At 39.1% G+C, this 12,184-nt stretch overlaps 1 protein-coding gene across 1 annotated transcript in view; it reads right to left on the bottom strand.

The window, feature by feature from the left end:
• Positions 1-710: 710 nt before the first annotated feature.
• The window catches only part of col9a1b (collagen, type IX, alpha 1b), a 33,394-nt gene continuing 21,920 nt past the window's right edge, over positions 711-12,184 (bottom strand). The window contains exons 24-32 of the mRNA XM_090217608.1: positions 11,479-11,550; positions 9,820-9,855; positions 9,078-9,122; positions 8,936-8,968; positions 7,666-7,812; positions 7,188-7,242; positions 4,740-4,928; positions 4,547-4,624; positions 711-2,923 (exon numbers count right to left, since the gene is read on the bottom strand). Of these exons, the coding sequence (XP_090073734.1) occupies positions 2,727-2,923; positions 4,547-4,624; positions 4,740-4,928; positions 7,188-7,242; positions 7,666-7,812; positions 8,936-8,968; positions 9,078-9,122; positions 9,820-9,855; positions 11,479-11,550 (852 nt within the window). The 3' untranslated portion in view covers positions 711-2,726. The remainder of the gene's footprint in view (positions 2,924-4,546; positions 4,625-4,739; positions 4,929-7,187; positions 7,243-7,665; positions 7,813-8,935; positions 8,969-9,077; positions 9,123-9,819; positions 9,856-11,478; positions 11,551-12,184) is intronic.

The following is a 12,184-nucleotide window of genomic DNA, read 5'->3' as shown; positions in this document are numbered from 1 at the left end:
GTGTGTCACTATCAAAATGTGAATACAATACGATATCTAACTGATGTGAAGTTTATAAATGAGAATATCTGCTTTCTTGGTGCTCCGTATGCATTATCCATAAAGAGACGGAGAAAAGTATAATTGGTGATTTGGATGATATTGTCATCACATATTTCTAGAAAGGTAGAATTGACTGAATATTTCTATGCGTGGTCAATTCCTTAATTAACTGTCACATGTTTGGGTTATATGAAACTATGTTTTGAAAACCAGATTGTCTATTATTTATGTCAATAAACTGTTTCAAGAGCTTTTTAAGATGTATGTTTTTATATTCTCTTCATCGAGGTTATGTTTTCTGAGAAGATATTGCTTATTCTGAGTATTCCAGCAGTACATTTGAGTACAATGTTTAAAAAGTTGGAAATATATTTTAAAACTGAACGCAGCATTGCTTTATTTGGAGTGAAAAAAGTCACCGAAAAAAAATGAAAATTTATTTGAAATTTCTAGATCCTCCTCATAGATATTTGTACAAACTGTGATGTCACCCTCAAATAGTATCATCATCATCATCATCATATAATAAAATAGAAACAACTGACTTACTTTTCTCCATCTCTCCAAACCCTGAGAGGATTTCACATAGAAATAGAATCGCATTGGAATTGCCGTTCTAGTGACTTCATTTCTATGGGTGGTGACATAGTACTCAACAGTGAACAGAATACTGTGAAGGGAATATTCCATTTATTTTCAAAATAATCATCTCTCAGAATCCTCCTCACACTGTACAATGAGAACAAACCTCACATTCAATCATTAGGATAGTTATTTTTTGTAGGAAATATAATTAACCACAATTGAAAACAATTTACAGAGATGTACAGCGCATATGGAAGGTCCGTCAGTCAGTGTGGCTTGGTGTCAGTCCTATCTTCTATCTCTTTATTTAGATTTCTGGAAGGAAAGCAGGGGGCTGGAAATACCCCAGGTACATTCTGTACAAACTGATATCACTGTTCTTCACCAGGTCTATCTTTGGTAATTGATACTTCAATATAGAACATGATGCAGTACATTACAAATACAAAAAAAAATACACTTGGGGCTAAAGGCAATCCTGGTATTGCTTTATGGTTTTACTTTATTGGGGAGGAATTAGCGTGATTTGATGTGGATGGAGCCGCTGCTGAAATCAACATGTTGGCTACAGTATACAGCTGTTTCAGTGAGAGGAGAGGAGGAAAGGGAACATACAAATACAGCCAGATGGTTAATAAGGACAGGTAAATGGCTGGTGGTTATTAAGGACAGGTAAAATGTCTGGTGGTTAATAAGGACAGGTGCATGTCTGGTGGTTATTAAGGACAGTTGATTTGTCTGGTGGTTATTAAGGACAGGTGATTTGTCTGGTGGTTATTAAGGACAGGTGATTTGTCTGGTGGTTATTAAGGACAGGTGAATTGTCTGGTAGTTATTAAGGACAGGTGATTGTCTGGTGGTTATTAAGGACAGGTGAATTGTCTGGTGGTTATTAAGGACAGGTGATTGTCTGGTGGTTATTAAGGACAGGTAATTTGTCTGGTGGTTATTAAGGACAGGTAATTTGTCTGGTGGTTATTAAGGACAGGTGAATTGTCTGGTGGTTATTAAGGACAGGTGAATTGTCTGGTGGTTATTAAGGACAGGTGAATTGTCTGGTGGTTATTAAGGACAGGTGCATGTCTGGTGGTTATTAAGGACAGGTGCATGTCTGGTGGTTATTAAGGACAGGTGCATGTCTGGTGGTTATTAAGGACAGGTATTTGTCTGGTGGTTATTAAGGACAGGTGAATTGTCTGGTGGTTATTAAGGACAGGTGAATTGTCTGGTGGTTATTAAGGACAGGTATTTGTCTGGTGGTTATTAAGGACAGGTGAATTGTCTGGTGGTTATTAAGGACAGGTAATTTGTCTGGTGGTTATTAAGGACAGGTAATTTGTCTGGTGGTTATTAAGGACAGGTGATTTGTCTGGTGGTTATTAAGGACAGGTATTTGTCTGGTGGTTATTAAGGACAGGTGAATTGTCTGGTGGTTATTAAGGACAGGTGCATGTCTGGTGGTTATTAAGGACAGGTATTTGTCTGGTGGTTATTAAGGACAGGTATTTGTCTGGTGGTTAACAAGGACATCTAGGTTTACAGGGACGGTGGAATAAAAACAAATATAGTCTTCAAAACATGAATATCTTAAAATAGAGCACCCACTTCTGAAAACAACAAAAGAAAAAGAAAATCTGTCATGTAAAAAACTGTTACACGTCCAAACAGGTTCAGGATTATTATTGTTTTGCAACAAAATACTTAGTTTTGTTTCGCACTTGTGGAAGTGGAAGACTCCTTCATATCCGATAGAGATCTGGCTAGCACAGAACACTCTCACAAAACACTGCAGATACGTTAGAATGGACCCCTTTACAGTAACAGCCTTCAGAGTAGAGAGGCTGTGAGGATGTTGTGTGCTCCCAGGGTTGGGGTGGGAGAGCTGTCCATCTGCCATCTTAGTCTCTGTCTCTGTCTCTACCCCTCTCTGGGTGTTGGGCAGTGGAAGCTGGTGAAGGGGGGATGGGTCATAGTGATGGCTCTAATGGAATAAATGGAACAGAATCCAAGGTGTTTGAAACTTTTCCATTCATTCCATTACAGCCATTACATCCAGTCCTCAGATTTAAAGTGACACCAGCCTCCACTGGGTGGTGGCTCTAGTTTCTAGTTCCCTCCGGGCCCTTGATGCTGGTGTCAATGTCCCCCGGTCTGAGGTTGCAAGACGATGGGTCGCAGTAGCCGTTGGGGCCAGCATTACCAGGAGGCCCAGGTACACCAGCCTGGCCAGGAACACCTGGAGGTCCTCTCTCGCCGTCACGTCCCTCCTGGCCGTAACCAGGCTTTCCGGGCTCACCTGTGGAGTTAGAGTTAGAGAAGAGTTAGCTAAACCATCTTACACCAAAGTAGAACATCCAGAACCTCAAAGACTCAAGACTAGAACCTCAAGGACTCAAGACTAGAACCTCAAGGACTCAAGACTAGAACCTCAAAGACTCAAGACTAGAACCTCAAAGACTCAAGACTAGAACATTCTAGAGACTCTAAGTCCAAAGGCGAGATCAATAAGGCTTCAGTTTGTGGCAAACATGTTACCAGAGTAACAATTACAGTTGAATGACTTGAATGAACATTCCAAAATGTTACTGTGAAACATCAAACAGCTACTTTTTTAAAGGATTACTGCGACTTTTTAGCTAGAATATTCTAACTGAAATGACTTAGCTATTCCTACTAAATATTGTATAAAGTCTACATGGCCACTTGATTATTTTTAGAAAGCAGTTTAGACCTAAAACAGACACTTATGTTCTCAGATCTTTTGCTAATGATAACGAACGGTTGCGGCCAAACACAAAACCAAATGGAATACAGTATGTTAGCAAACTCTTTCCTTGTTCAACTCACCTCAAGACTAGAATATCTATAACCTCCAAGACTATAACATTTAGAAACTCCAAGACCAAGAATAGAACATCTAATACCGCCAAGACCAAGAATAGAACATCTAATACCGCCAAGACCAAGAATAGAACATCTAATACCGCCAAGACCAAGAATAGAACATCTAATACCGCCAAGACCAAGAATAAAACATTCTAGAAAATGTGTACATTTGACGTTTTAGTCATTTAGCAAACACTCTTATCCAGAGTGACTTACAATTAGTGCATTAAGATAGCTAGGTGAGACAACAACACATCACAATCATATCAAGTACATTTTCCCTCAAAAAAGTATTTTTTGTCCAAGTCAGTGCTATTAAGAAAATACTACCTCCAAGACCAAGACTAGAATATCTACAACCTCCAAGACCAAGACTAGAATATCTACAACCTCCAAGACCAAGACTAGAATATCTACAACCTCCAAGACCAAGACTAGAATATCTACAACCTCCAAGACCAAGACTAGAATACCTACAACCTCCAAGACCAAGACTAGAATATCTACAACCTCCAAGACCAAGACTAGAATAGCTACAACCTCCAAGACCAAGACTAGAATATCTACAACCTCCAAGACCAAGACTAGAATATCTACAACCTCCAAGACCAAGACTAGAATATCTACAACCTCCAAGACCAAGACTAGAATATCTACAACCTCCAAGACCAAGACTAGAATATCTACAACCTCCAAGACCAAGACTAGAATATCTACAACCTCCAAGACCAAGACTAGAATATCTACAACCTCCAAGACCAAGACTAGAATATCTACAACCTCCAAGACCAAGACTAGAATATCTACAACCTCCAAGACCAAGACTAGAATATCTACAACCTCCAAGACCAAGACTAGAATATCTACAACCTCCAAGACTAGAATATCTACAACCAAGACCAAGACTAGAATATCTACAACCTCCAAGACTAGAATATCTACAACCAAGACCAAGACTAGGATTAGAACATAAATAAAAAGTAAGCTACTGATGGTTCGCTTCTCCATGGGGATCAAGGTCGATGTCACTCACCTGGTAGACCGGGAGGTCCTGGCTGGCCCTTGGCCCCTCGCACCGTGGGACCTCGGTCTCCTCTGTCGCCCAATTCACCTGCGCCACACAGCATGTTAATTACAAGGGTTATTCTAAAACTCCTTTGGGTGCATGAGCTGAATTTTGCTTTCACATTTTCAAATAACAGTAACATTAAAAATCCTCTCCCCACCTTTGGGTCCTTTGAGTCCTAGGAGTCCTGGAGGTCCTTTGAGGCCAGGCAGTCCTCTTGCTCCAGCCTGCCCAGGGAAGCCACTGTCCCCTGGGGGTCCGGCAGGACCAGGAGGCCCTGGCTTACCAGGCAGGCCCGCTGCTCCAGACTCCGGCCTCCTTAGACTGGCAGCCAACTGGGCTAGCTGCTCTGTTGGACCAAGAGGAAAGGGAATGATGAGCAAACAATTAATCAATCAAATGTATTAAAGGCCCAGTGCAGTCCAAAATGTGATTTTCCTTTGTTTTATATATATTTCCACACTTTAATGTTGGAATAATACTGTGAAATTGTGAAAATTTGGATAATTTCCTTTTAGTGTAGGGGCTGTTTGAAAAGACCGCCTAAGATTTCTGCCTCTTTTGGTGGGATGGAGTTTTGGCCTGCCTGGTGACATTACCAGGTGGTAAATCAGTTAATAGACCAATAAGAAAGAGAGTTCCAAACCTCTTTGCCATAACAGCTAGGTTCCAGCTTTCCCCTCCCCACTTAGACCACTCCCAGACAGTGTTAGCAAAATTCTTGCTTGAGAAATGTCTCTTTGCTAAATAGCTATTTTTGTTTATTTTTGACCATTTCAATTTTAAAAAATCACAATAAGGTACTCAATTGTTTTCCCAGAAATGATTTGATATTGAGATGAAAATGGAACTTTAATGAAGGCCTTTTTATAAATTGTATAAAAATTGTAGTCCTCCTTATTCTTACACATTCAAGTCTGCCTCAGTAAATTGAGCAGAGTGAAAATACTTATTGGAAAACATTCAACTCTACGGGATTGGTGTCCCTAAACCGGGACAGTTGTTGCTCAATATGTGACAATGTGACTAGAAAACAGTGTATACAACAGCCAACTTTCCGGGACAGCGACATGTCTTATTCGGGCAGAAAGCTTAAATTATTGTTAACTAACTGCAGTGTCCAATTTACAGTAGCTATTACACACAAAACATACCCTGCTATTGTTTGAGGATAGTGCACAACAAAACACTTTTATCACGGCTGGTGGTTTGATACATTCACCTCTGAAGGTAAATAATATACTTACATTCAGTAATCTTGCTCTGATTTGTCATCCTGAGGGTTCCAGAGATAAAATGTGGTGTTGTTTTTTTTATATTTAAATGTAGGAACTGAGTTCTATAGTTTGACCCCACTGCTGTCTCTGGCTCCACAACCACCCCGCTTGGCCATCGAGATCCATCATGATCTAGATCCACCATGTATAACATTCCTGGGAGTGTTAAGCTTTAATATTTTATTACCATAGCATTTTTGTATGTTCTCTATAGTTATGTACTTGAAAATGTATACATTGACCAATTCGGCACATTTGGGCAAACTCCTGGCAGACTTGATGCAAAATATTGTGTAGTGAGGTAATTGTTCTCTTGATCAGTCTGAAACTTTGCACACACACTGCTGCCATCTTGTGGGCAGACTCTAAATTACACCTAGGATCCTACCTTAATGTATGGCCTTTCTCTTGCATTTCAAAGATGATGGAACACAAAAATAAATAGAAAATGTATGATTTTTTTATTATATTATCTTTTACCAGATCTAATGTTTTATATTCTTCTACATTACTTTCATATTTCCACACACTTCAAAGTGTTACCTTTCAAATGCTATCAAGAATATGCATATCCTTGCTTCAGGTCCTGAGCTACAGGCAGTTAGATTTGGGTATGTCATTTGAGGCGAAAATAAAAAAAAAGGGTACGATCGTTAAGAAACTGAAAAATATATATGTGTATTTATGGTGCCAAGAGTTCAACATAAAACTCCTAAGGCTTTTGGCTTGGTATTTTACACTCCAAATTCCAGTCTTTGCTTTTCTGCTTTTAGCAAAAGTGCAGGTCCTCTGGAGGTGAAATACATTTTTCAGCACATTGGGTATAAAAAAGTCATGAGTTTAGGAGGAGAGTAGTGGTAGTGGGAGGAGGGGGTGGGATACTGTAAGAGGGCCCAGGGAGAGAGACAAAAAAACAGGCTGCCACTTCAGCATTTCTGGGGTTCAGGTGTCTGTTATCCATCAAACTAACAAAGGTTGAAGCGTATTTATGATGGTTTTTTTCTGCTTCCCTCTCTTCAAACTGTCAAGCCAGATAGGCTATATCCCCCAAACTCCACTCTGGACCTGGAAGCCAGTTCTACTGCATTTCTTCATTGTTCCCCTCTAATCCGGGACTGATTTAGACCTGGGACACTGGCTGTGTGCAATTCATTATTAGGTAGGACAGAAAAGCAGCAGGCTCCAAACCTCATAGGGTCAGAGTTGAATACCTCTAGTCTATAGTATAAACAATGAGGTTTGGGATATTACAGAGTGTTTATACTTAAAGGTAGAGTGGGATACATTGATTTTAAAGACACTGAAGGAATGACAGTGTGCAATATTCTTACCTTGCATAACTCTCATGCAGACTTGTCTGATGTGTTGATCGCTTGGTTCTTTACCCTGAAGGATAACATAAGAAAAGGTTTATGATGAGAAAACAGCTTTAATAAACATAGATTTAGCTTCTGAAATGCATCATGTAAGCCCTAGTTGTGTTGTGCTGGACACACTGGAAAGCTGTTGTCCATGATCTAGGTCCAGGAGGGAAAGGCCTAGCAGTAAGTTAGTACATTTGTAAGTAAGTAAGTATGCAAATAAGTTAGTAAGTATGTAGGTTAGTAACTAAGTATGTAAGTAAGTATGAAAGTATGTAAGTAAGTAGGTATTTATGTAAATAAGTAAGTACTATGTAAGTGAGTTTGTAGGTATATAAGTAAGCACGTAAGTTAATTAGTAAGTAAGTATGTAAGTTAGTAAGTTTGTAAGTAAGTTCAGGTGTACAGTCTTCAGAGTTTTGGGTGGAGGTGGTTTGGGGGTACCTACCGCCGGTCCCTGTGACCCCCTGATTCCTGGTGCGCCCCTGTTGCCCTGCATGCCACGTGGTCCAGGAGTACCAGCTGGGCCCTCGATGCCAGGCTGCCCTCTGCTACCCTCTGGCCCTCTGTTACCAGGCTCTCCTGGGTTTCCAACCTGGAGACAGAGAGGGGAGAGACAACTGGATCAGAACAACATTACATGGGTGGTACTGAGCATGCTCAATGAAGACTTCTGAGTTCCGGGGGTGCTGGTGAGCAAGCCATGTAATAAACTAATATCTGCTTTTATCTGGAACAAGAAAAACCCGTAAGATCGTATTGCAGAGATCTCGTCTCGCTTTGGATGACAGAAACCCCTGATGTTACAGGCCTGAAATGGAGGACCTTGGAGATCTCGTCCTGTGGCCCGACCTCCTTACCTGTCTTACTCTGCTCAAAACCTGCATTAGCTGAGCCTGTTTCCAAATACAGTTCAGGCTCCATTCATTAGCTGAGCCTGTTTCCAAATACAGTTCAGGCTCCATTCATTAGCTGAGCCTGTTTCCAAATACACTTCAGGCTTCATTCATTAGCTGAGCCTGTTTCCAAATACACTTCAGGCTTCATTCATTAGCTGAGCCTGTTTCCAAATACACTTCAGGCTTCATTCATTAGCTGAGCCTGTTTCCAAATACACTTCAGGCTTCATTCATTAGCTGAGCCTGTTTCCAAATACACTTCAGGCTTCATGCATTAGCTGAGCCTGTTTCCAAATACAGTTCAGGCTCCATTCATTAGCTGAGCCTGTTTCCAAATACACTTCAGGCTTCATTCATTAGCTGAGCCTGTTTCCAAATACACTTCAGGCTTCATTCATTAGCTGAGCCTGTTTCCAAATACAGTTCAGGCTCCATTCATTAGCTGAGCCTGTTTCCAAATACACTTCAGGCTTCATTCATTAGCTGAGCCTGTTTCCAAATACAGTTCAGGCTCCATTCATTAGCTGAGCCTGTTTCCAAATACACTTCAGGCTCCATTCATTAGCTGAGCCTGTTTCCAAATACACTTCAGGCTCTGATTTATCTCTACAGAAACTGCACATGGAGCTCGAACTAAATGGAATTCAAATAATTGAAACAACATCAGTCAATTAGTTTTTTTTTTTTTAAACGTTGAAAAAACCCCTAAATGTTGGTTAACCACTTAGCACTACTACTCTATGGGTGTAGATAAACTGTCTCAAAGTTATATTCCTGGTTTGAGACATGGAACTGCTTCTAGAAAAGTACAGAACTCACCACTCCTTTGGGTCCAGCTTCCCCTTGGTCACCCTATTATACAAATGAGAAAAACACAGAGGATTAGTACAGGTGTTGTTTAAAAGGCTCCAATGTGAGGTTGGGTTGGATGCAATGAATCCTTGCTTGAGTGATAACTTACAACATCTCCTTTGTCTCCAGAGGTTCCCTCAGAACCTTGTCCCCCCTACACACACACACACACACACAACAAACCAATATAAATTATTTTGGGGTAAAATCACTCTTCTGGATATAACAAATGCCAAGGGTAAGTTAGAAACACACACACACACACACACACACACACACACACACAACAAACCAATATAAATTATTTTGGGGTAAAATCACTCTTCTGGATTAAACAAATGCCAAGGGTAAGTTAGAAACACACACACACACACACACACACACACACACACACACACACACACACACACACACACACACACACACACACACACACACACACATACATACATTCATGCTACACACACATCTCAACAGCTGCTACCAGATTCTTATTATGATTGCTAAATACTGCACAATTGAACCACTTGCCCACCAAAACGTGGGTAAATATTGGACTATAAATTGTTATTCTACTATGTTGGACTATAAATCTACTAAACCATTTATTTTATGTTGGTATTCATATCTTTTATTATTTCTTATTGTTGTTGCGTTGTCCAGAAGGAACCTGCCAGTAAGCATTTGGTCGGACAGTGTCTACCATGTGTATCCTGAACATACGACTAATAAAACCTGAAACTGGAAAGGGCCCATCCACACTCTGCTGCTGGAGTATCACATTGACCTTAAGATACAGGCAGATATTGTTGTGAGAGATAAACAGACATTTTAAAAGATGGATTTCTTACCTGCTCCCCTTTAGGTCCTCCCTCGCCAGCTTCTCCCTGAAGTTGAGGAGAAATCAGTTCACTATTGAAAATCTTTAAACTACACTACAGTTAAACAATTATACTACTATGTAAAGTTATACAGTAGATTTATACAGTTAAACAACAACACTAGTTATACTACTATGTAAAGTTATACAGTAGATTTATACAGTTAGACAACAACACTAGTTATACTACTATGTAATGCAACAGCAAGACTAGTCTTATGAATGAATGATTGAACTTGTAACACTAGAGGGGATCAAAAGGATGTATTTCACAAAGTGTGTCCTTGTCAGGTGAGTATGTTAAGAATTTGACTTTCTATTAGCAATTGAGGATACATTGCTGTCTTCATGATTGTACAGAACAGTGGAAAGTCCAATCAAAAGTGGTGGTTTCATGAAAATGGAAAATTGTCATATGAAGTCTGTGGAACCTGAAATGACTAAACACAAGCCACAGTGCTCTTCAGTTGAGCTTCTTCTCTATCTTTTCATCAAATATCAGGCATGCAGAACGTAAACGGTCCAGGGAGCCTTAATCCAATGAGTAGTAGTTTAGTTGTATAATATCAGTAGTTTAGTTGTATAATATCAGTAGTATGTTTAGTTGTATAATATCAGTAGTTTAGTTGTATAATATCAGTAGTTTAGTTGTATAATATCAGTAGTTTAGTTGTATAATATCAGTAGTTTAGTTGTATAATATCAGTAGTTTAGTTGTATAATATCAGTAGTAGTTTAGTTGTATAATATCAGTAGTTTAGTTGTATAATATCAGTAGTTTAGTTGTATAATATCAGTAGTTTAGTTGTATAATATCAGTAGTTTAGTTGTATAATATCAGTAGAATGTTTAGTTGTATAATATCAGTAGTTTAGTTGTATAATATCAGTAGTATATAATATCAGTAGTTTAGTTGTATAATATCAGTAGTTTAGTTGTATAATATCAGTAGTATATATAGTTGTATAATATCAGTAGTTTAGTTGTATAATATCAGTAGTATATAATATCAGTAGTATGTTTAGTTGTATAATATCAGTAGTTTAGTTGTATAATATCAGTAGTTTAGTTGTATAATATCAGTAGTTTAGTTGTATATTATCAGTAGTTTAGTTGTATAATATCAGTAGTTTAGTTGTATAATATCAGTAGTTTAGTTGTATAATATCAGTAGTTTAGTTGTATAATATCAGTAGTATATAATATCAGTAGTTTAGTTGTATAATATCAGTAGTTTAGTTGTATAATATCAGTAGTTTAGTTGTATAATATCAGTAGTTTAGTTGTATAATATCAGTATGTTTAGTTGTATAATATCAGTAGTATATATAGTTGTATAATATCAGTAGTTTAGTTGTATAATATCAGTAGTATGTTTAGTTGTATAATATCAGTAGTTTAGTTGTATAATATCAGTAGTTTAGTTGTATAATATCAGTAGTTTAGTTGTATAATATCAGTAGTTTAGTTGTATAATATCAGTAGTTTAGGTGTATAATATCAGTAGTTTAGTTGTATAATATCAGTAGTAGGTTTGGTTGTATAATATCAGTGATTGTTTCCCCACCAGACAGCAGGTCTCTACAGAGGGGATAGATACCAGTCAGAATAGAAAGTCCTCTTATCTTACCCTCTCTCCCTTCACTCCGGGGAGGCCTGGGGGTCCGGGAACACCAGGAAGACCAAGATCCCCTTTTGGTCCCTACAAAACAAAGGTAGGGCGACAACAATGAGGTCAGAGGTCAACACCACACTACTGTATGTCCTTAGAACAAGGTGCTTGCGGTGCCAGGATTGTGGGTTAGATTCCTGGGACAGACCATATGTAACATGACTGTAGGAATACAAGCCTCTGCTGAATGGAATACTGTATGTAAATATCTAAACCTACAGAACACGACAGCAGAAAGTAGTGGAAACCTCAGATAAGACAGCAGAGTATGAAGAAACTAACCACAAGCTCTTCAGTCATTAGGGCAACATACACTGGTGAATTAACTGTTCATGAGATGGCTATATCAGGGTCGTGACTCAAGACGTGCACAAAAGAAAGAGAATTTCTAAAAACCTGGCTGCAATTTTTATTTTGTATGATTATGTGTGTGTGTGTGTGTGTGTGTGTGTGTCTCTTTGTTCTCTGTGCTGGGCACACCTTTGATTGCTGACCGTGTGTGTGTGAGGAATGCCAAAGCAACAGAAGGCTCTTTCAGCCAGCTGGCCCTGGCCCCCATTCTCTCCTTACTGTGAAAATAGCCTCTGTGTGAGATCCTGAGATCCCGTTCAGAACTATTCTCTAGGGAATTTCTGTGTAACCACAGCCAGGTCCCCACTCTCTG

This window comes from Oncorhynchus mykiss, chromosome 23 (assembly GCF_057628025.1).
Source record: "Oncorhynchus mykiss isolate SJ-2025 chromosome 23, ASM5762802v1, whole genome shotgun sequence".
Taxonomy (NCBI): Eukaryota; Metazoa; Chordata; class Actinopteri; order Salmoniformes; family Salmonidae; genus Oncorhynchus; species Oncorhynchus mykiss.
Note: the sequence above shows the minus strand (reverse complement) of the source record. Positions and strands in the feature narration are given on the sequence as shown.